This window comes from Wyeomyia smithii, chromosome 3 (genome assembly GCF_029784165.1).
Source record: "Wyeomyia smithii strain HCP4-BCI-WySm-NY-G18 chromosome 3, ASM2978416v1, whole genome shotgun sequence".
Lineage (NCBI taxonomy): Eukaryota > Metazoa > Arthropoda > Insecta > Diptera > Culicidae > Wyeomyia > Wyeomyia smithii.
The window spans coordinates 218394136-218415059 of record NC_073696.1 but is presented as its reverse complement, the minus strand read 5'-3'; the positions used below and the strand labels follow the sequence as shown (position 1 = coordinate 218415059).

Genomic DNA, 20924 nt, shown 5'->3' with positions numbered 1-20924 from the left:
ATGCAGGGCTGCGCAGGTACACAACCTCCATGAACTACTCAAACAAAGGTTTTTTTTCAGAGGTTGGTACTTTCGAGTAGTTCATTCTGTAAAGTTGGTTGGATTTCTTCCTGATTGTTACGTATGTCTTATGTATGTACTAACAGTCTCTCCAGTATCGTACCTCGAGACCATTTGGGAGATCTACGATCTACGAAAACGATAAATATTTTTTTTTAAATCACGTTTTGCTCAGAAAACGCGACTTTTTCAAGTGATATTAAAAACTGGTATATATACCATAAAAAGCTATAGCTTTAGGATCGAATTAGCCCATTTTTTAAATCCGTATAACATAAACTACTGGCATCTCTGCTCGATCCTGGACAGTTGAGCGTTACGTAATTTAAACGTATTTCATGAATATAGATGAATTTGCTATCATTCACTACAAATGTAAACAAATAAAACCGGAGAATTCATTTGAAAAATATGCGGCTAAGCCGATCACGTAAGGAATAAGCGTGATAAATATTTTATTTATAATGACGCACAGCTATCGTACAGTCATATTGAATACGGTAAATTGTATTATATAGGTACCTCAATTTTCATAAATGATAATCTCTTTTTTCAGTTAGAACCCTTGATTGGGAAACAAGCCATCTCAAGCCGGCTAACATATGGCATAACGCAAATGTTCCCAGAACCAACAGCACAACTAACCCTTCCGTCGAGTTTATTACAATCTTGTCCGGACATACGGGCAAGTATTAATACTTTATTTGACAAAGAACCAAGGATAAAAAAGGTTGAGTATATAGACGAGGGCCGGAAACATAAAATTGTGCTGCGACTTGATCAAAACCAATTCGTACGAACCATCATAAATAACGACAATTCTAGTAAAATTCAAAAGTTCCTAAAGGCACCCAAGACAGTGCTCGAATTTAGCTCCCCAAACATCGCTAAACCTTTTCACGCCGGTCACTTGCGTTCTGCTATAATAGGTAACTTTCTTTCAAATCTCTATCATCATCTTGGCCACAATGTTGTGAAAATCAACTATCTTGGCGATTGGGGCACTCAATTTGGATATTTGAAGCTAGGTGTTGAATTGAAACAACTTACCAAAGAAGACATCAAGGTGAATCCAATCGAACGTTTGTATGAAGCGTACGTACACGCCTACAAAGATGCATCCAACGATGAAAAATTACAAGCCAAAGCTCGACAAATTTTTGCAAATTTGGAAAATGGAAAAATTGAAGAACTCGAAACGTGGGATGACATTCGTTCCTATGCAGTCGACGAACTTAGAAACGTTTACAGTAGACTTGGAATCACCTTCGATCAGTACCACTGGGAGTCACAGTACGGAATTAGCATGATAGCTGAGGTTCTCGCTCTGTTAGATAAAAAAGGTGTCGTTCACTCACAGGACGATGGTAGGAAAACAGTTCAAGTATTAATAATTGATTATGCGTAACATGACTTGGATATGTAGAAATGTTTGTTTTAGGTAGGAAATAGAACGGTACCAATTGTTAAAAGCGATGGGACAACACTTTACCTTACACGAGACGTAGCTGCTTTAATTGATCGATACAAAAACTTTTGTTTCGATAACATTTATTACGTAGTAGACAATGCTCAAAGTGATCATTTTGCTGCCCTGATATCTATTGCTCATCAATTAAACCTGCCTTATGCTGGCAATATAGCCCATATCAAATTTGGAAGAGTGAAAGGAATGAGTACTAGGAAGGGAACCGTAGTATTTTTGAAGGATATTTTGGATGAGGCCGAAATTCTCATGCGACGGAAACAATTGTCTACAAAAAGTGAGTTAGTTTTAATATTCTACATTTTATCAAGAAATTGGATTTTATTTCAATAAGTAATTTGCTAAAGCATTGCTACGGTTTCTAGCAACTAAAATTGATATATCGAACGATGAAGAAACGACTGCTGTACTCGCCACAACGGCGGTAGTTATCAATGACCTAAAGCAACGTCGAATGCGTGACTATGATTTTAGCTGGGATAAAGCGCTTCAGTCCGACGGCGATAGTGGTATTAGGATGCAGTATACGCACTGTCGTCTTTGCAGCCTGGAAGATAGTTTTGGTGTTCCAAGGGAGCAGTGCAATCCAGAGTATTTGCCCGAAAAAGAGGCTCTAGCTTTAGTTTGTGAAATTGCTAAATTCGACGAAGCGCTCGCAGATGCCGAAGAAAAGAAGGAAGCCTGTGTGCTTGTTAGTTACCTTCTTGGTTTATGGTAAAGTTGACTTTTTTTTAATTCACAGCAATATTCTAAATTAGCAATTTTTTTCTAGTAATGCAATCAATCGTGCCATGCAAACGCTGAACGTGAAGAACCAAGAATGCAGCAAGAAGCAAGTTCAGAGGATGTTACTTTTCATGACGGCTCGCAAAACTCTACATCGGGGGATGGAAATATTGGGCCTTAGGCCACTGCAGAAAATGTAAAAAGAAATAGTTGAATTATATTTTCCGTGCACTACTAAGATAAAATAAAAAATTACAAAAAATGTTTCAAATTAATCACCTCGTTGAAGTCGAAATGCAGTGATGTTGAATTAGTATGGGAATCTTTGAATAGTAAAAATGGATATTTCTCATTTAATCAAGCCTTGTGCCTAAAACTTCCTATAAAGAAAACATTTATTCTCCGAAATTTTCTTCACCATTTCACGATACAAATTTTTACGTTATCAATTAGCGTACACAGTTTCATTTGATCTTCTTCTATCAAGTTGAATGTTCGTATGTTTAATAAATAACTACGGTTAGTCTTTACGTTATTGAAAAGTGCGATATTTTTAATACGCTGAGGAACGAGGGATAACCTGCGTTTTTTATCTGGCCTTCATTTTCCTGTTAAAGTTATCGAAGTGGACAACAAAAAACAATGAACAAAAATAAATTGTCGACGATTCTGCAACCATTGAATTTTGAAAGCTTATTCATTCAATCGATAAAAAGATTTGTTTTCAAAAATAAAGCTGTGGGTGTGAAATTATTAAACTGTTTGCGATAGTGCTATCTTCTCCAGTGCAAGTGACTACTGAATTATCCCAATTCTATACACTGCTTTTGGCAAACTTTTCAGCTGCTTTGTACTGCACGCGCTACGCATCGTCATAGAATTATTCTTCCATCACACAATCGTATATGGCTTGATCGAAAGATTACCGTTTTATGTCTAGTTAGACTCGGATGACGGTTCCGGACGTATTGTTCCCGCCGGAATGAATTCGATTGACGCCGAGTTGATACAATACCGTTTGCGAGTAGGCGGCGGACCATCCTCGAACACGTGCCCCATGTGAGCTCCACACTTTGAGCACCTGACCTCCGTCCGCATTCGGCCTGGTTGTGTGATTAATAATAGGAGATTGCCGCCTTAGTGTCAATGTGTTAGGCATAATTTTGTGTATGATTTGGTTAAGTGTGTTCATTTTCGACATTTGGGAATTGATGATAAATGCCAATGACAAATGAGCAAATAAATAAGGGATACAAGTAAAATAACGGTTATTAAAACAAATATTGAGGGAGTTAAACCGTCAAGAACGCCAAAGGCGGTTATTTGTAGATGTAATTCACCATTCGAAAAAGAATCCCATAATCAGTGATCGCGTCCGGTACGTTTCGCAGTGACGAGTTAAACAAGGGGAGGCAACATATTTGATCGATATTTATTTTCGCGTGTGACGAGAAAGAGAAGAAAAAAGAAATAATATTTTATTAGAACCCGCACCAAAGCCTGCATTGAAGCAGTACACAGAAATTCTTTCAAATGCATTTCTGGCAGTACAAAAAAACGATACAGCACACTAAAAACCGCTTATCAACAAACCAAAGATGTGCTCGAACATGGCGCAAACTAACATCAAACCTATGACCTCAATAATCTTCGAAACATCGAATGATGGAGTGCGCAATGAGAGGTGCTGCTGAGTGGCGCAAACAATGATAAGCGTAAAATAGCATTTTAAAGCTGTATATCGATATGAAGCATTTATGGTAACGCATGGCAATGAGCGAATATCCTTAAAAAATGAAAACAAGTATCTGAAACTAAAAAAGGTTTTGTGAATCTGATTCTGTACTAGTATTACCTGTAACTAAAACAAAGCTTTATGAAATAATAACAGAATTTTAACGGATGAGAAATTGCTGTTTGTTTTACATTTTAAGTAAAGCATCTGTAATTACAATTATTATTTTAAAGTAACCACCTTACGAGAAACGGAAAAGTATATGAATGATGAAGGAAAAGAGCTCACGAGCGACTTATTAAACGAGGAATATATTCACTTTTAAAGCAGCGAAAACATGATAGTAAGCATAAAGAAGAAGGAATATAACTAACAAAAACATCCAACAAAAAATCAGAGAAATGTACAAAAAAAAATTCCTGCTTGTCACTGTCTGTAAATCACTTAACACAACCACATCAATAGTGGGTCAGTTAGTTCCACTTAAAATGCTTAGAAAGGCGGACAACAAAGTACGAGTGACAACAAAGATCTCATCGCTCAAAAAATAGTCGCAAGGTAAAAACCGATCAAATTCTCGTCATTTTTTTGAATAGCCTGCTCTCATTGTAATATTATGAAGGCAATGCACAATAAGCTATAACTACTGTAAAATAATAAAACCATGTACATACTAAAAAAGTAAAAACAAAATGATCTTGGATGCTCAAAAGCTCGGAAAACGAAATATTTCTGAGTATTGCGAAAGAATTAGAACGAATGAATAAGTCAGTCACATTTGAATGAATTGATAATGGAGTATTCCGTTAGTTACAGATTGTTAGGGTATTCTTTTGCAACCTCCCCTCTATCTACCCTAAATTTTTGTTCTATAACCATGCATCTTTGCTAAAAAAAATAAATAAATAATCAAACGATATCAAGCGTTCGAACTTCAAACTCGTAGGCAGCAACACGAAACGCCTGATGCTTACCTGCTAAACTGGCATCCGCGTGAAGGGTCACCTTACCCTTGTCCAGCACATCGTTGAAGGCTGGCCAACCGCAGCCGGAGTCATATTTCGTATCCGAACTGAACAGTTCCTGGCTACACACCACGCAAATGTAGGTCCCCTTGTCGTAGCATTTGTTATACTTTCCAGTAAAGGGTCGTTCCGTTCCTGCCTCCTGTGTGACATGGTACTGGAGGGGGTTGAGTTTTGCAACCAGTTCAGCCTTATTCTCTAAACTCATCGCACCGTTCTGTCCGGTGGCACCAGCGTCGATGCCAGACGGTTTTTCAGAATCTGTAAATATATGGTGCATATTTTTAAAAGTTGTATATTCTAGGTGTTCGCAATGGCCGTACACCAGCGCAAAGATTTTAATGACTGATAAATATCCTATGTTACAGAAAACCTGTGGGGACCCTATCTTGTAGTAATAAATTAGTTTTAGCAAAGAAAAATTTTTTTTTCATGAAAAATTACTATTTAAAAATTTTAAAAAATGTGAAATTCTGATATCGAAAAACGACTATCTAACAAGTTAGATAATACATTTGTACATGGTAGCATGTATTATTTTTCCAGAGTAGGGTCCTCCCTTAAGGAATGTTGGGAATGTTGGGTTGCCATAACAACGAGGAGAAAAAAAATAAATGCAGGTTTTGCCCTAGAGCTCAAACTGAAAAAAAAAAATTAAAGATTATAGCTTCTCAACCATTCCTGTGAAATTTGGTGTCGCTAACAAAGATAACTTTTTCAGGCACTGGAATGAGTTATCCCGTGAGCCAACGTAGAGACGACGAACCCGGTGAGCACTTACTGTGTGGTATTTTGATGCACTTCTGCATACAGTAGGGGCTCCAAAATTCACAGGAATGGTTAAAAATCTATTATTTTTAGGGTAACTATTTTGAGCTTTAGAGCAACATTTTTTCGCTTTTGTCGACCAGTGAAAATTTGTATGCAAGTTATGACGTTTGTAATTTGCAAGCATCTCTAACGGGTGGAAGTGACGTGAAATTAAAATAAAATTTGTTACGACCTTATCCTTAGGGATCTTTAGGTTGTTTCAATGTTTGGGTTCTGCATTCCTCTATCAGTAGAGTTGAAATGCTTCGTCTCCTCGAAAAAAAATCCCCATGCAAAATTTCGGTTTAATGGGACTTCGAGATGTTGTAGCCTCAAAGTGGGCAAAGTTTCACTTATATGATCGACGAAAAAATGTCGATATGAAATTCTCGAGACCGAACTTTATTTATTTTTAGAAAATAAAGACCGCCCGGATTCAAGAATGTTGCTAGTTTGATTTGACCCTGGAAAAAAAATTTTCTTTTCTACATTTTCCGCCTGCTTTCTTATACCTATTAATTTCTTGGCTTCGAAAAATTTAAGGCTATTTTTTTCATCACCTACTCATTGCACTGCCATGCTGTTGTCATTGTTTCTCTCGTGGAAAACAAGGTGTCTAGTAATAACACACTATTCTGGCGAAGGAATGTCGGAAAAATATACCATTTTAAATTATGCAACAGAATGTCTGTATGTGGGAATGGATTTTTGTGACAGTACCTCTGGAAAAAAGCTGCTGCACGATTGAGTTGGACTTTTTGCATATGGATTTTTTCGAGAAGACAAAACTTTCGAAACGAAATTCTAAAAGTTGTTTTCGAATTGGTTGATCCAACGGATAATTTCAACAGCACGTGCGTTGCACGGTAAGCGGCATCCTAATGATAACAAAAAAACACTTCATTTCCTAAATTGTTCTCTCCTATTCACTCTCTTCAACATTCTCTCGCACTCATTTCTTTACTGCAACGCAACCCATATTGAAAATAAGTTATATGAGCGCACCAAACCACTGATTTTCTAAAGCCGTTTTGTAACATGATAGTAATTGTATTAGGTTACTCCCTGTCTCTAAGCCTGCCTCTCTCTTCAATACTCTCAAAATTCAAACGGACGGAATTTGTAGGCTACGCCACCGGTACTATACATGTATTTTTCTAATTCTATTTTACATTATCCAATTCGTTCATTTTCACATATCTTCTGTGGTATACACTGAAGCAGTGGTTTTCAACCTTTATTAGTTCATGCACCCGTTTTGATCATTCACATCACACGAGATGAAATCGATCAGAAACTTTCGTGACTGCTAGTCGGAAAGTGTTTCAAACTAAGTCCAGATTTTATTTTTGGAACAGAAAGAACTGTATAGCGGATGAAATTTTTGCGAGAGCCAGGGAGGAAAATGGTATGAGATCCTTTGAACCCTTCAAATCTGCAGGTGTAGATGGAATATTTCCAGCAGTGCTTCAAAAAGGTGAAGCAATACCTATTTCTTCTCTTTTTGAGATTATTAAGTCCAGTTTAAGGTTGAATCATATGCCACCAAAATGTAGGGTAGTAAGAGTAATCTTTATACCTAAAACTTAGAAGCGTGGATGCCTACTATCCAAAATCATTTAGACCGATTCTTCGGTTTTGTTAAAGACAATGGAAAAAGGGCTGATGAAACACCGCTTCAAAAGTTCCAGTTCGTTTATCAATCGAAATTCGAAAATTAAGTAAGTCATTTTGAGCTAGAAGAAACTGGTCTATGTCCTCATTTGGATATTGAAAGCGCTTCGATAGTTTTGATCCTATTCTTCAATGTCTAGGGCAAAAAGGATTTGACACGAGTATTGTTAACTGGATTTACACTATAGTTGCAAAAAGAGAAATCACTTCTGAGTTTGGAGGTTTGTCTATTACAGTAAGGGCAACGAAAGGATGTCCATAAGGAGGTGTTCTTTCGCCACATGTGGTCTTTAATGGTAGATGATCTTCTCAGAAGCTTAGAAACAAAAGTTTCCGATAGGGATGGGCGAACGGGTCACGAGCCGTTCATATGAACCGATTCTTAGGAAAGAGCGAAAAAACGAACGGCTCACGAAAAAGAACCACGATTCTTTGGGCGCACCAGAACTGATGAGTTCGCGCGAACCCGAAGTCTAGCGAGACAACACGAACTGTCAACACTCGTGAATTAGTGTGAACCATGGGCATGAGCCGTTCATATAAGCCGATTCGGAACGGTGAGTCAGCGGTTCAGAGCCGCTCTTGCAAGAGCCGTTTCGCCCACCCCTAGTTTCCGAGGTTGTGGGCATAGACTATCTCGCCGAATCTCTTTAACCTCACTTGTCTGACAGTTAGTAGCAACTTTGTTTACGTTCTGAATTTTCTGCTTTTTTCTAATGGATCAATCGCGCGCGTAGTTAAAATGCTGCTCAATTTTCAATTGTTCTTAGTGTACTGGCACCTCAAGCACAACATTTAAAGGTCATTTTGATCACAGTTGAAATGATCTGCTGTAATTAAGAACAAAACTGCATAACCCGAAGGTAAACAAAGTCAGTGCGCTGTCAAAATCAGGTGCGTGACGTCACCGTGCGCTGGTCTATTGCGGACGACATAGTCTAGGTAAGAGAAAAGTTTGACAACAAGTTTTCGGAAAGAATGCAAGAGGCTCTAAAGTATACACAGGCTTGGAGTATTAAGAAGGATCCACAGACAAACAGACCAGAAAAATAACGATGATTTTGAAATTTTGCTTAGTGGGCAATAAGCAAGCGTGCACATTCATTATCGAAGACAGAAACCATCAGTAATGCCGCTTGTGTTGATTTAAGCAAGTGTGCACAGGATTTTTGTTCGAAGAGACACGTCTGTTTGTCTGTTAAGGATCTCAGAATTAACCAGAAAGAAGCTCACTCTGAAAAAAATGCACGTAAAATTTACCGGGAAAAGTGACTGATTCTCATCCACCCTCTTTTCACGTAACTTTTGCCGATTTCTCGAAAGCCGCTCATGTGTGAGTGTGTTAGTGTCAACTTCAGTGTCAATCGTCTACGTATTGGTCAGGTAATTATAACCTGATTTTTACGTACCTTTTTACGTGATATTTAGGTGAAACCATAAACAGAACGCATAAACCCCACATGATTTTCACGTACTTTTTACGTGTTATTCAGATGGAATCTACGTGAATTTTAAGTAAATAGACTAGACAGCGCATATAAAAAATATAATTTATTTTCAAATATTAAAAAACAATTACTTGTTTAAAATCGCGATTCCGACACGAAAAAAACAGGAATGACAGGAAAGATGTCGACCGTTCAACCGGCAGGAGTTGTTCCGCTCAAAAATGACCGTTGACCGTTCTAATCGTCCGGAAAGAATTCACCAACTGAAAATTTGAAAAATGTATATGTTTCCTCTGTTAATCTAAATATTATTCTGGCTACTTACATGGCGTGTTTTCCAATATAAAATAAGCTGAAGCAGCTTAAGAGTTCTTTGGACGCCATATTGACTTTTTTTTTGCATACTAAAAATTCACGTAAACTCCGTTGTCGGAAACGTCACACCACAGTCGCACTAACACTAACAAAGTCAAAACACACAAATACCAACGCGCTCAAAATATTTACATTATAATTTGACCGGTTTACGTGAATTGACAGTGAATCGTACGTGAAGTTTAGGTGAAAGTTACTAATGTCACGTAAAAGGGCAGATTTTCTGAAGGTCAGTCACTTACGTGATTTTTCAGGTGGATTTTACGTGCCTATTTTTAAGAGTGCTGTAATCGTAACTTTCACTAAAAAGAGAAAATTTAATCTGAAAACTCTCAAGCTTGGAGGAGTAGAATTTCCATTTAGTGAACAGAGGAGTTATTCTTGATGCCAAGCTGAACTGGAATGCACATTTTGACTATGCAATCAATAAGGCAGTCAAAGCATTATGTGCTCCAAGTTGGAAAGAAGTGGGGCTTGAGACTAAAATAGTAATGAGGATATTCACATCGATTACACGTCCAAAACTAACCCACACTTCGTTAGTGTAATGGCTGAAAACCAAACAAAAGCAATGAGCAGCAACCCATGAAAAGCTCATGATGCAATTCTTCATTTGCTGCCGTTGTACGAATACGTGCATTAGAAGTAGAAAAGAATACACTGAGACTTAAAAGAACAAAAAACTATCTTGTGGGTCATCTGAATATACTGAAGTTTTTCAAATTAGTATGATCACAGATAACAGATATCCAAGCTAGAACAAAAACTCCAGAAATCGTGTGTAAGATTTCAAATTCTTACTCGTTTGGAATGCTAACGACATCTTTCTGCAACTTTAGTGATGGCAGCGCTGGATTATAGTCAAAGCTGCCAGACGTATGAAAGTTCTCACAAAGAGTAGAGTCGCTGTTTTTGCAACGATACAACACTGTTTTTGTGAGGTTTGTGTATTTTTTCCATAGCAACACTAAAACAAACAAATTTATCGCAAACATAAACTGGGATTGAACAAAATTGTCGATTATGTACAAATTACGACTGCTCAAAATTTCTACATTAAAAAACGGCAACGCTTATTATTGCAATAATATCGATAAGAGCTGGAAAACTATCGATTTTATCGAATCATTGACCACTAAGTGTTCTTAGCGCCACCATGCTGCGTATTGCGACATGCTAAAAACCGTTGCATCTTTTTACACATGAAGCAAAATTAGCTTGGATGTCTGTTATCTGTGGTATGATGTAATAAGTATGAATGGAGACTGGATGGCGTCTCAGGACATGACATTCCCTACACGCAGAGGAAATAACTATTGAGTTCCATAAGAACCCCTTATGATTTTGCGCCACAAGGATTCCTTATAGAAGTCATAAGTTTGTCTTATGAAATGGAGGAGAAATTTTATTCTCGACTGCTAACAATTTTCATAAGTCAAACTTATAAAATTTATTGGTCGTATGTATGCATGTTATAAGAACAGACATATCAAAATCATAGCTTTTCAATATGAACTCCATAAAGAGATTGATATGAATATCATTAGTTGCTTGTTATAAAGCTCATAATTGCTGCCATGAAATTTATAATACCAGGGTATGTTAACATGTTTTGTTAAAAAAAAAAACTTTTTAACTCTAGATCTTATTTATTCTTTACCCACAAATATCGCAAATATATAATATATAGGTTTTGAAATTCGGGAAACAAGTTCGCCTTTGATTCCTTTTGTCGAATGTCGCCAGCGTTGTCCTCTTTAATGATCACAAGATTTAATAGTCGCTAGAATAAATATAGATGATATGATGTAATGGAAGAAAATGTAGAGAGGTACTTACAGTTTTTTTGCTCCAATTTTCAACAACTGACACCAGCTGTGCATATTTCAGCTTAGCTTTATCCAATATCTTAAAACATTTATCTGACGGTGCACTAGCAATAAAAACAAAAATTCTGGTCTGCCATTTTGCAGATTCAATAAGATATGACTATGGAATTTTCAGAACGTTGACGTTAATGAAAATCATAAGTTACGCGTATGGGATGCATATATCGTTTATATGAAAATTCCAAAATATACTTATGAAATTTATAAGCTTGATATGTAATGCATAAGTGTCTAATGAAATCAAAATTATGCATGTTCATAAGTTGTAACTTATGAAATTCTTAAGTGTTTTTCTCTCAGTGTACAAGGTATGCGAAACTTCGCGTACTGACTGGAAGTCAGAGCTCCAGACGTTCGTCCAAACTTAACGATATTATTTACAGATGACTCAAAATCCTGCACATAATATTTCAGTGGCAATGGGACATTGGCCAACAGTGTTTCAAGCAGAAATTTCACGCAGATTTCCCAGAAGTCGTTTTTACGCGGTATGTTTTGCATGATTTGTCATTTTCAAATTGTTTATTTAGAGTTTCCAATGAATTTACCTAACCCAATTACTGAATATTCACTTATTTGGCCTAACCTTTTATATTTTTTCTTAATTTTTCAGCTCGATTCTTAGGTGGGAATAACACTAATATTGATTCTTTTTCGAAAGTATAGTCAGGTTTTTTACGCGAGGAATACGTTCCAAATTTCTATGGCCTAAAAAAATATTGAATTGAATTGAAAAAAATTACGTAGAAACCCGTCTCAAAACGTTTGAACTTTGGCTGAATATAATAGTGATCATTCTAAAGGCCAAAATTATAAATTTTCAGTATTTATTTAAACCAAAAATTGTGATTTTTTTTTCAAAAAATTAATAAATGATTAATATGTGCTAAAACGGAAATGGGATTGGTTGTTTCTTATTTTTTATCCCCCGCTTAAAAAAAGACTTAAGTGTATACTGTGGAGGACGACGCATATTCAGCTGGTGTTCGAAGTGATTCAAAACTGTCGGGAACTATCCACTTTCATAAAAGTGAAGGAAAACGAAACGATAGTCCGCCTTAAGAGCACTGAACGTCGAAGTTTCCTCTCATGGATTAATAGTACCATTTGAAATGCTTACCCGTTGGTATTTTCTGTGATGTATAAAACTGCTAATGAGCCTTTAGGAAATCATACTCTGTTAAGTTTTCACCTTTTTTATATCCAGCAAAGTTTTACCAACTTTTACACTAATGAATACAATTGATCATAGTTTGAATCGTAAAATGTAAGACACTGGAAACGAAAACTGATGCTTGAACATTGGCGTTCAATAAACGACCAAACCCATAGGCGAGCATACAATGCATGCTTAACAGTGTGGGTTCCGCCAACAAATCTGCATTGACCACGACCTAATGCTCGCGTTCCGGTTAAGTAAACGCATTATAATTGTTCCTTCAAACCCAATTGCGTTTCATTGCAAAAAAGTATTGAACGCAGCGTTAGTGATTTGTTCCGAATGTTTGTGTTTGTTTTTTTTAGTTAAATCGATAAAAACTGATTGGAAATCATCAAATTGTTATACCGGATACCTTTCAATTCATGATAATTATCAACTCATCACTTAAAACGACGATTAACCAATACAGTACCATAACTTTAATAAATAAATCTTACAACTCATTCAACGAATTTATATTTTTTTTCTCAATTCAATTACACATAAGTTACCAACTTTCTTCCCGGACCACATCCAGAATCGACTAACGATGATATCATATGGTTTCGTACACCTACACCTATTAAATAAGTCCAACGACATACAGTGGTATGTGCTACCAAACCGAAAAGAAAGTAAACTTTCTTCAGTGACGAAAAAACTGACCAAAAGCAGACGTACAATTCCATCATTTATGGCTTCTGTGGCGAGACAAACTTAACCGCTGTAGGTGATCAAGTATCACCTTTTATCATTTGCTACACATCACATACGTACTACTGTTCTGTTTCCTTGTTTGCTTAGGTATACTGAGTAATGAAAATTTTACCGCAGTATTTTATCATGTTAATTTCCAAACAGAAAACAAACCAATAGAAAATCGTGATGATAACGTACGCACTTAATTAGATAATACGAAGATAATTTACTGATTTGAAACTATGTAGGTATGTCATAAACATTGCGTAGCTCAAACATCGAGTTGAAAGCTCATTGACGATTTTCACGGTTCACGTTTTTTATACACATAAAAAGTGGCATGACATGAACAAAAGTCTAGTTGAAACTAACAAGAAAATGAGGATTCCGACGATTTTGAGGCGAAAAAATTAAACCAACAAAACTGCGAACGCCTCGACATTACAGAACAGAAACAGCACTGCAATCGCCACACTTTGTAATCATTTTGAACAGATTAAGATTAATTATGCAATATTACGTTAGAATGCATAAAAAATATCCTTAAACGGAATCACAACAAAGCTAAACCGAAGGCCACATCAGCACACTGAGCCAAGTCAAAAGGTGGCCTTTATTTTCGTAGGCAAACTTACACTAGACGCCTGTTTTGAGCAGTCAATGGTTTGCTGTGCTAAATTTAGAACGAGAAATTCATGCACACTTCGTCGTATACACACTTGATCATGAAAACCGACACCTTCCTAAAAATGTAAGATTAAGATCCAATTAGGTGTTAGCACTGCGAGTTTCAACTGGGTACTGGCACCGACGCCGTCGAATCTCGCTTTGCCACACATAAACAGACCGCTTCGGTAAACGCATCATGCGCGAGAGCACACGTGACGTCAAGGATTGAGTGACACGCGGATAGCCCACTTTGTTGCGCAGAAGAGATGGTGCTCTCCTCCGCGCACTGAGATGCACAGAAAACGGTTGTTAGTCTGCAGAGCTCATCTGACAAAAATGTTCAGCCGATATAGAAATTTTCGGACACAAAAAGGCTGTTGGGTGTTTGGCTGAATTCCTCTTACCATTCAAAATAAATTCAAAATTCTGATTATACTTTATAGAAATGTAGAGTACAGGTATTGAATATAATCAAAACAGTAAAGTTTGACAGCTGTTCCGCTGGCTTAGTTTGTGGAAAAATATATACCTTTGTTTAGCTTGTAGGAAATCATGCGGTATCAGTCACAAGTATTAAAACCTTGAGGTGACCAAATATGCTACGAAAACGCTGATTCCTGTAAGGGCAGTTCTCACGTTGCATGGGAAAAATAAATTAATCAAGGATCTTCAGAAATAGTAACTCGTCTGGAAAAACTTGTAGATATTTACTGCATTTTAGTCAAAGCACTCAAATCGACTTCGAGACAACTTTTTCTCTTACAGACAAGCAAATAAAAATGGACAGCTCGTTTTGCTTTAAAACATGAGTTACATGCAAATCGTACAGCAAATTATTGAATTGATTGAGAAAGGAGATTGTTACAAACTTTCCAAACGCGCTTCACCTTTAGGACTCAAAACTAATCTAGGATTATGAAAGCATAAACATGTCTTGCAAAGTCATCAAAGGTACAACCGGAGTCGTACGGGAGTGGGCTCTGATTCCAGAGTATAGCTTCAGTGATAGTTTCGGGTTTAAATCAAAAATATTCAGAAATTGAAGCGATGTATCGCTGTTTCCACAACCGATTGACGTCTATCCAGCATAGTGCATGACAAGTCGTTTATTTATCCTTATTACTATAAAGCTGCATCAAATAACTTGTCAACCTTCCTTCCCCAAGTGTCATTGTGAAGAAAGTTACTCTAATAATTACGTAACACTTTCACTCACAAACCTCAAAATAAATTGTCGTTATTTTTTATAGTGCAAAAAAAGATTTCTAAAAATGTAGATTTGTCAAAAAAAGTAGGAGGTTGTATCCAAGACACGACCGCATAAATGACGTAGAACTACATACACTATTAACAAATGCAATGAGTGTTTCATTACCCTAGTAACACAACTGTTTTTATCAAAGTTTTATAGCGCTTTTTTGGCTGTATTGAGCGCTATAGAATTTTGATAAAACCAATATTTTTACTTGGGTAATGAGTTATAATGTCTACTAATGAAGGGTTGTGAATTTCGTGAACCGGATTCAGCAGTTAGCAGATCGTGCCGAGTTAAAAACCATACACAGCACTCACACAAATCATACCATATCATAGACACACACACATCATACCATATCATTATACCATACACACATCATACCATATCATACACACATACACACATGATACGATATCATACACACACAGCAAGCAAGCGACCAATCAGAGGACGTTATTTTAATTTCAACAAGGCTTGACAATTTTCAATAGTGCAATAGTTCGTAGATTCAAACAACATTTTTCTGCATTTAAGTAGATGCGTGTATAATTTTCCAATCGATTGCTGCAAAAATGAAAAAAATCGGTTGAAAACCAACCGACCTATAAGCATTTGAAAAGGGACAAATTTCGTCCCAGTTTTTCAGTTTGCATCCCTGTGTGGTATGCTGAAGTAAAACGTAGCTCTACGTCAAAAAATTAGTGTTGCCAATTTTTGCAGTATCATAGAAAACATAAACATTGTGCAATCGCGATTCAATGGTTATACAAATTATATACAGTTAGATACCAGTTACCTACAGAAAACTATAAAGTAAATCAAATGTTATTATTACATAATGGCCTTTCCCGATGAACTTTGTATATTATGCATCATTCAGAGCACCGTATCGATTTCTCAAACGATTCCGATTCCGCCAAATTCCTGGTTCACCCAAAAGTACAATTAATTGATTCACATTCGACTGAGAAATTAATACTTAGATATCAATGGAAAGGACACCTTCTATTTTTCCCACCTGCTTTAGATGAAGCCGTTGTGTGAATACTGGACCGACTATTGTTAAGCCCCATAACAAGAGAAAAAGTAACTGAGGGGAGCCACGAATGATGATTTAATTTAAAAACTTTTCTAGGTTGATATTTAGGTATTTCATTAGCGGTTTTGGTTGCCTGTAAATACAAATTTCGCGTTAATAATTGCTTTCGGCAATTACTGGCACAGAGTCGTATATATTGCAGCTGATACATCAAGTTTATTTCACTTCTAGAAACTATCGAACTTCTGTTTAATTTGTTGTTACTTGAATGTCAAATCGATAACTTGTAAGCAAATATTTTTGTTTCTACTTACCAGATATTGCAATTTCACTTGATGTTTAACACCTGAACAATGTTTAACTTACACGCTGAGATATTTGTTATCGATACTACCAGAGAGTATTTTGAAATTATAGACTTCGTTAAAAACATTAATTTATTATTAAAACTGTGAAATGAAACCAGTAAAATACGATAAAAGAGATTTTATGTCTCAAATAGAAATGGGCAAGATCGATCCGATTTTCGCAAAATCGATCTTTTTAGGTCGATTAATCGATTTCTTTGCGCGCGATCTTCTACTGAATCGATCCTTTGGATGGCAAGATCGTTTTTTTTCGCCTGAAAAATAAATGTGTGCAAAACGGATTCAAGACAATAGTGATTGCATTTATTGTTGCTAACGTAATCTGCGGCCGAATTCCGAGAACACTGTTTTTGAAGAGTAGAAAATTTCTTTATTGATAGTATACAAATTTTTTTTCTTCTCTCCAAAGAAGTGTGTGCTCGGAACTCGGACACTGATCTAAAAAATGTGTAAATTTTTACCGGGATGACCATAGTTTAAAAATGGACTAAAGTTCAGTAGACATGAAACCGAGAAAAACGCATTTCAAATGTTTTTGTTGGTTCAAACAATTGTCTACGTCCATGACAACTTTTTTCATGAGTATGTCACCACCCCCACAAGGTTCCAGAATATCCAGCTTTCCACGAACGGTAATGGCACGCTGCCCATTTCGACGTTTCCTGTAGGTCAGGGAAGAGGGATAACCTTGTCGTCGAGTTGAAAAAGAACAATCCGCAGCCAAATTAAGTCCCTCCAGTATTTTTAACGCAGTAACCATTTTTTTGCCTTTGTAAACGCGACATCAATAGACAAACCCGTATGAAATTTGGCTAATACGCATGCGTTGTGAAATATATCAAGGATTAGGGGTGGGTGAAACGGCTCTTTTGCAAGAGCGGTTCTGAACTGACTCATGGTTCACAATGATTCACGAGCGTTGACAGTTCGTGTTGTCTCGGTAAACTTCGGGTTCGCGCGAACCAAACAGTTCTGCTGCGCCCAAAGAACCGTGGTTCTTTCTCGTGAGCCGTTCGTTCTTTTGCTCTTTTCTAAGAACCGGTTCATATGAACGGCTCGTGAGCCGTTCGCCCATCCCTAGCAAGGATGAAAAGAACGACGAGACAAGTTTGCACCTCGAACTGAATATAAATTGCCGACCACAGGACCGCCTCGAAAGTTTGACATATATGTATTGTATACAGAACCGGATTTATGGGGGGGCCCAGGGGGCCCGGGACCCGGGCCCCCACATTTTTAGGGCCCCCACAAATCGACAAAAAGATTTTTTCTCTTTAAAAAAGAGATTTAATCAAAAGTTCGATTTACAGTAAGAAAATTCGAACAGACCATTACAATCTGACACTTTCCTTAAGTGTTATTTTTTCGCGAGCGCCAATATCGCAACTACATCCATAAGAGTTCACCTTGGATTCTCTTGGAATGACACACATTAACACACCATTTGAATCGAACCAGCGCGCATTAAACGCCTAGAGTTAAAGTTTGGCCGACTGTCATTAAAAGCGCCAATCGAAGTGTCAAAACTCGTTCCAATCGAACATCAGCAATGTTAAAACTATGATGAAAAAACTGTTGACTGTTTGATTGGAACTTTTCAATGACAGTCGGCCAAACTTTAACTCTAGGGCTTTAGCTCGCATGGGTGGTAAAGCAGATAAAGAAAATAACCCACAAGTTTTTTAATGCATTGGTTTTGCTCACTGGTCCGAATCAGGGATACCAGATGTGCTTTGCAAAATGCAGATTTTCTGAGCTCGTGTGCAAATTTAATTGACCTGCAGATATGTGTAGTTTTTTCCTAGTTTCCATTATTGTCAGAGTCGTCTTATATTTGTGCAGTCTTTCTCAAATTGTGTGCAAATTTTTGCCTGTGGATCGCATTTTTTTCAAATTGCGGTAGTTTTTTTTCAGGTATCACGAAAAAAGTTTGAAGATGAAACATATTAAAAATAGGTTGCGTGCGACTGTGAAGAATGAAAGGCAGTCAAACTTAGCATTATTAAGTTTCGAGTACGAGTATACTGAAGAAGTTATGTTGATTATTTAATTAATAAGTTTTCTGCAAAAAAACTCGTAAAGCATAGTTTCCAAGCGAAGTGAAAAATTTGACAAGTAAAAAGCTTAAATTTTCGCTTGCGAAATCTGTCGTGAAAACCCGTTTGTGGAACACGCAGGTATTTCACCAGTCTGCAATTTACAGTTTAAGTGAAGCGAAACTCACGAGTTTACACTCCGAGCGAAGTGAAAATTGGCTGCAACTGACAGAATATAAACGCACGCAAGTTTTTGCTTGCTGCTGCTTTTTTCACTAGCGTTTGCATGCGTGAAAAAAGTGAACACAAGAAAAAGATGAGATCCACAACCTTTCGCGATCGCACAACGATTTCGCTTGATCGAATTTGTCTACAGTTCCTAGCGAAGTGAAATTTTTGCAGGTTGCATTTTTCACGAGCGTAAAAAAATGATCATTTTGTATGAGATTTTCACTTCGCTTGGAACTCTAAATAGGACTTAAGAAAAAATTCTAACAACTTTTGGTAATTTTTCAATAGCAAATAAATGCTTTTAACTCGTACGATAAAAAACAGTTTTGTTTAATTTTGGGGCCCCCACTATAACTGGGCCCCGGGCCCCCACAATCGTAAATCCGGCCCTGATTGTATACAATCATTACTAACTGATTGGTGTATATTGGGGTGGCAATGGACTTTGACAGTTTAATTTAGAAGTAGTGTTCAATGTTTAGCCCTCACGAACAGTTAGCAAAATTTCGATTTTTCGGATAACACCCGACTTAGACGTTTTATACATTTCTAATAACGCGTTCACATGATGTAATATTGCTCATCTTGATTTCAAATCCCATACTCCAAACTTTCCGTGAAAACTAGATGTATGTATGTTTCAAGATACGCGATATCACGTGATATCTGCTATAGCGTGAAAAAGGCATAAGACATTTGGCACAAAAAAAACTATTACAAACTGTGCTTTTCTTAAGAGGTCGAGAAAGTGAAATTTAGATCAAATATTCCTGAATTCCGATTGAGCTGAAATTTTGCATTGCATTGGATATTGAATTTACCGTTTTGGATATTAGCCAACATTATTTCACATTTGCTACCTCAAACTATTTTTCAACTATGAGTAGCGGGGTACTCGTTAACTCAAATATTGCAAAAGTTGAATTAAATGTTCGTATATATGCCGTGCTGCAGCATGGCTCAGCATGGTGTTGCGCTCGCCATTTTGTTTATTTGAGTTTGTGCTGCGATTTTTTATGAATTGGGTTGTTCAGCTATATCAGTTTTTTCTATCATCTGAAAGATCTGAATTTTCTAAGTAAAACGTGATTTAAAAGAAAATTCTATCATTGTCCTTCGCTTTTTAAATCACGATTTGAACTAGCTAAACAACCCAATTATACAGGTTTGGATTGCTCTTAGTGCATCCTAAACAATAGACCATTTCACGAACTGACAGGTGTCACGGATCCTGCTGATGTTGATGATGCTTTCACGTGCATTATGACAGCGGTTCCAAACTTTCTGTCAAAATTTCGTTCATGAATCAAGTTCACAAACGTCTCGTGAAATGGTCTATGGGATGAGCGACAACGAAAACTCTTAGTAGAAAAAAAACCGCCAAAAGAGTACACGCGGTAAAAGAAGATGGCAATAAACTAAAAAAGCCGTATCGTTAGTAGATGTTGTGAACGAAAACTCGTTGAACATGATTGATAAACCAGAAAACATGATTGATAAACCAGAACAAAACAAAATCTCCATAAATATAGCCAAAAAAGGTCGTAAAAAGCTTATACCAAACAAAAATCGATTTTTTGTTAAATCGATTTCTCGGGCTCGATTTTTTCATGAATCGATTTTATTAATTTTGATTAATCGATGCAGGAGAATCGATTTTTTTTCGAAGATCGCCCATTGCTAGTCTCAAAGCAACCCAATTATATGTTATATATAAACAATAAACAAAACTGACGAATGAAACATGAGCGAATGAACGGAATGAACAAACTAACAGCGGCAGAGTTGCTAGATGATTTCAATAGAAGTTTTAACGCATTCAAACGGGTTTACGGGTTTACTGGTAAAAACTAAAATGATCATGTAACGTTGAGAGAGGCAGATTTCTCATGCAATTATGCTTAGATATCAAAACTTTCAAGACGTACGTAAGCCCACAATAGATCGCCTTAGAAATTTCTTCCGATATCGGTTGGGATTAAATCTTGACCAGTTAGGTTGGCTATAAGTACTCTATAACTATCATATATATGTCAGCATTGGGATTCGAAACCCAAGCCACCCAGCGTGGCATGAAAATTGCAACAATTTTCGTCGAAAATTGGTAATAATGCAATTTGACATAGCTTTTAATGAATCTACACTAAAAGGTCTGTGTTGTGTTGAAATAATGGCGGGATATATTAAAATGATGA

At 36.8% G+C, this 20924-nt stretch overlaps 2 protein-coding genes across 8 annotated transcripts; one reads left to right on the top strand and one right to left on the bottom strand.

Annotated features, from left to right (window-relative positions):
* The first annotated feature begins 419 nt into the window (after positions 1 to 419).
* Positions 420 to 2626, top strand: LOC129730669 (probable arginine--tRNA ligase, mitochondrial). 2 transcript variants are annotated; one of them, XM_055690189.1, is made up of 5 exons: positions 420 to 560; positions 617 to 1444; positions 1502 to 1823; positions 1912 to 2260; positions 2319 to 2625. In XM_055690189.1, exons 1-5 carry the CDS (start codon positions 525 to 527, stop codon positions 2470 to 2472), a joined length of 1689 nt encoding a protein of 562 aa, XP_055546164.1. In that variant the 5' UTR covers positions 420 to 524; the 3' UTR covers positions 2473 to 2625. The 2 variants fall into 2 exon arrangements, with proteins under 2 accessions (XP_055546164.1, XP_055546165.1); XM_055690190.1 differs by having other exon boundaries at positions 450 to 560; positions 621 to 1444; positions 2319 to 2626.
* Positions 2627 to 2649: 23 nt separating this feature from the next.
* On the bottom strand, positions 2650 to 16593 carry LOC129730674 (methionine-R-sulfoxide reductase B1). 6 transcript variants are annotated; one of them, XM_055690198.1, is made up of 4 exons: positions 16409 to 16593; positions 16074 to 16227; positions 4982 to 5293; positions 2650 to 3408 (listed from the first exon to the last, which is right to left on the bottom strand). In XM_055690198.1, exons 2-4 carry the CDS (start codon positions 16126 to 16128, stop codon positions 3209 to 3211), a joined length of 567 nt encoding a protein of 188 aa, XP_055546173.1. In that variant the 5' UTR covers positions 16129 to 16227; positions 16409 to 16593; the 3' UTR covers positions 2650 to 3208. The 6 variants fall into 6 exon arrangements, with proteins under 6 accessions (XP_055546173.1, XP_055546171.1, XP_055546170.1 ...); XM_055690196.1 differs by lacking the exon at positions 16409 to 16593 and having other exon boundaries at positions 2650 to 3375; positions 16074 to 16366; XM_055690195.1 differs by lacking the exon at positions 16409 to 16593 and having other exon boundaries at positions 16074 to 16364.
* Between the last annotated feature and the right edge of the window lie 4331 nt (positions 16594 to 20924).

What these genes read in the sequence shown, in the direction of transcription:
- LOC129730674 (XM_055690195.1), bottom strand. Translation starts at nt 16,305, where the DNA reads ATGTATCAGCTGCAATATATACGACTCTGTGCCAGTAATTGCCGAAAG. An exon ending in AACGGCTTCATCTAAAGCAG is followed by an intron (nt 5,294 to 16,073) that starts GTGGGAAAAATA and finishes ATATATTTACAG; the next exon opens with ATTCTGAAAAACCGTCTGGC. An exon ending in CGCGGATGCCAGTTTAGCAG is followed by an intron (nt 3,409 to 4,981) that starts GTAAGCATCAGG and finishes ATTGACACTAAG; the next exon opens with GCGGCAATCTCCTATTATTA.
- LOC129730669 (XM_055690189.1), top strand. Translation starts at nt 525, where the DNA reads ATGACGCACAGCTATCGTACAGTCATATTGAATACG. An exon ending in ATGGTAGGAAAACAGTTCAA is followed by an intron (nt 1,445 to 1,501) that starts GTATTAATAATT and finishes TGTTTGTTTTAG; the next exon opens with GTAGGAAATAGAACGGTACC. An exon ending in AGTTACCTTCTTGGTTTATG is followed by an intron (nt 2,261 to 2,318) that starts GTAAAGTTGACT and finishes ATTTTTTTCTAG; the next exon opens with TAATGCAATCAATCGTGCCA.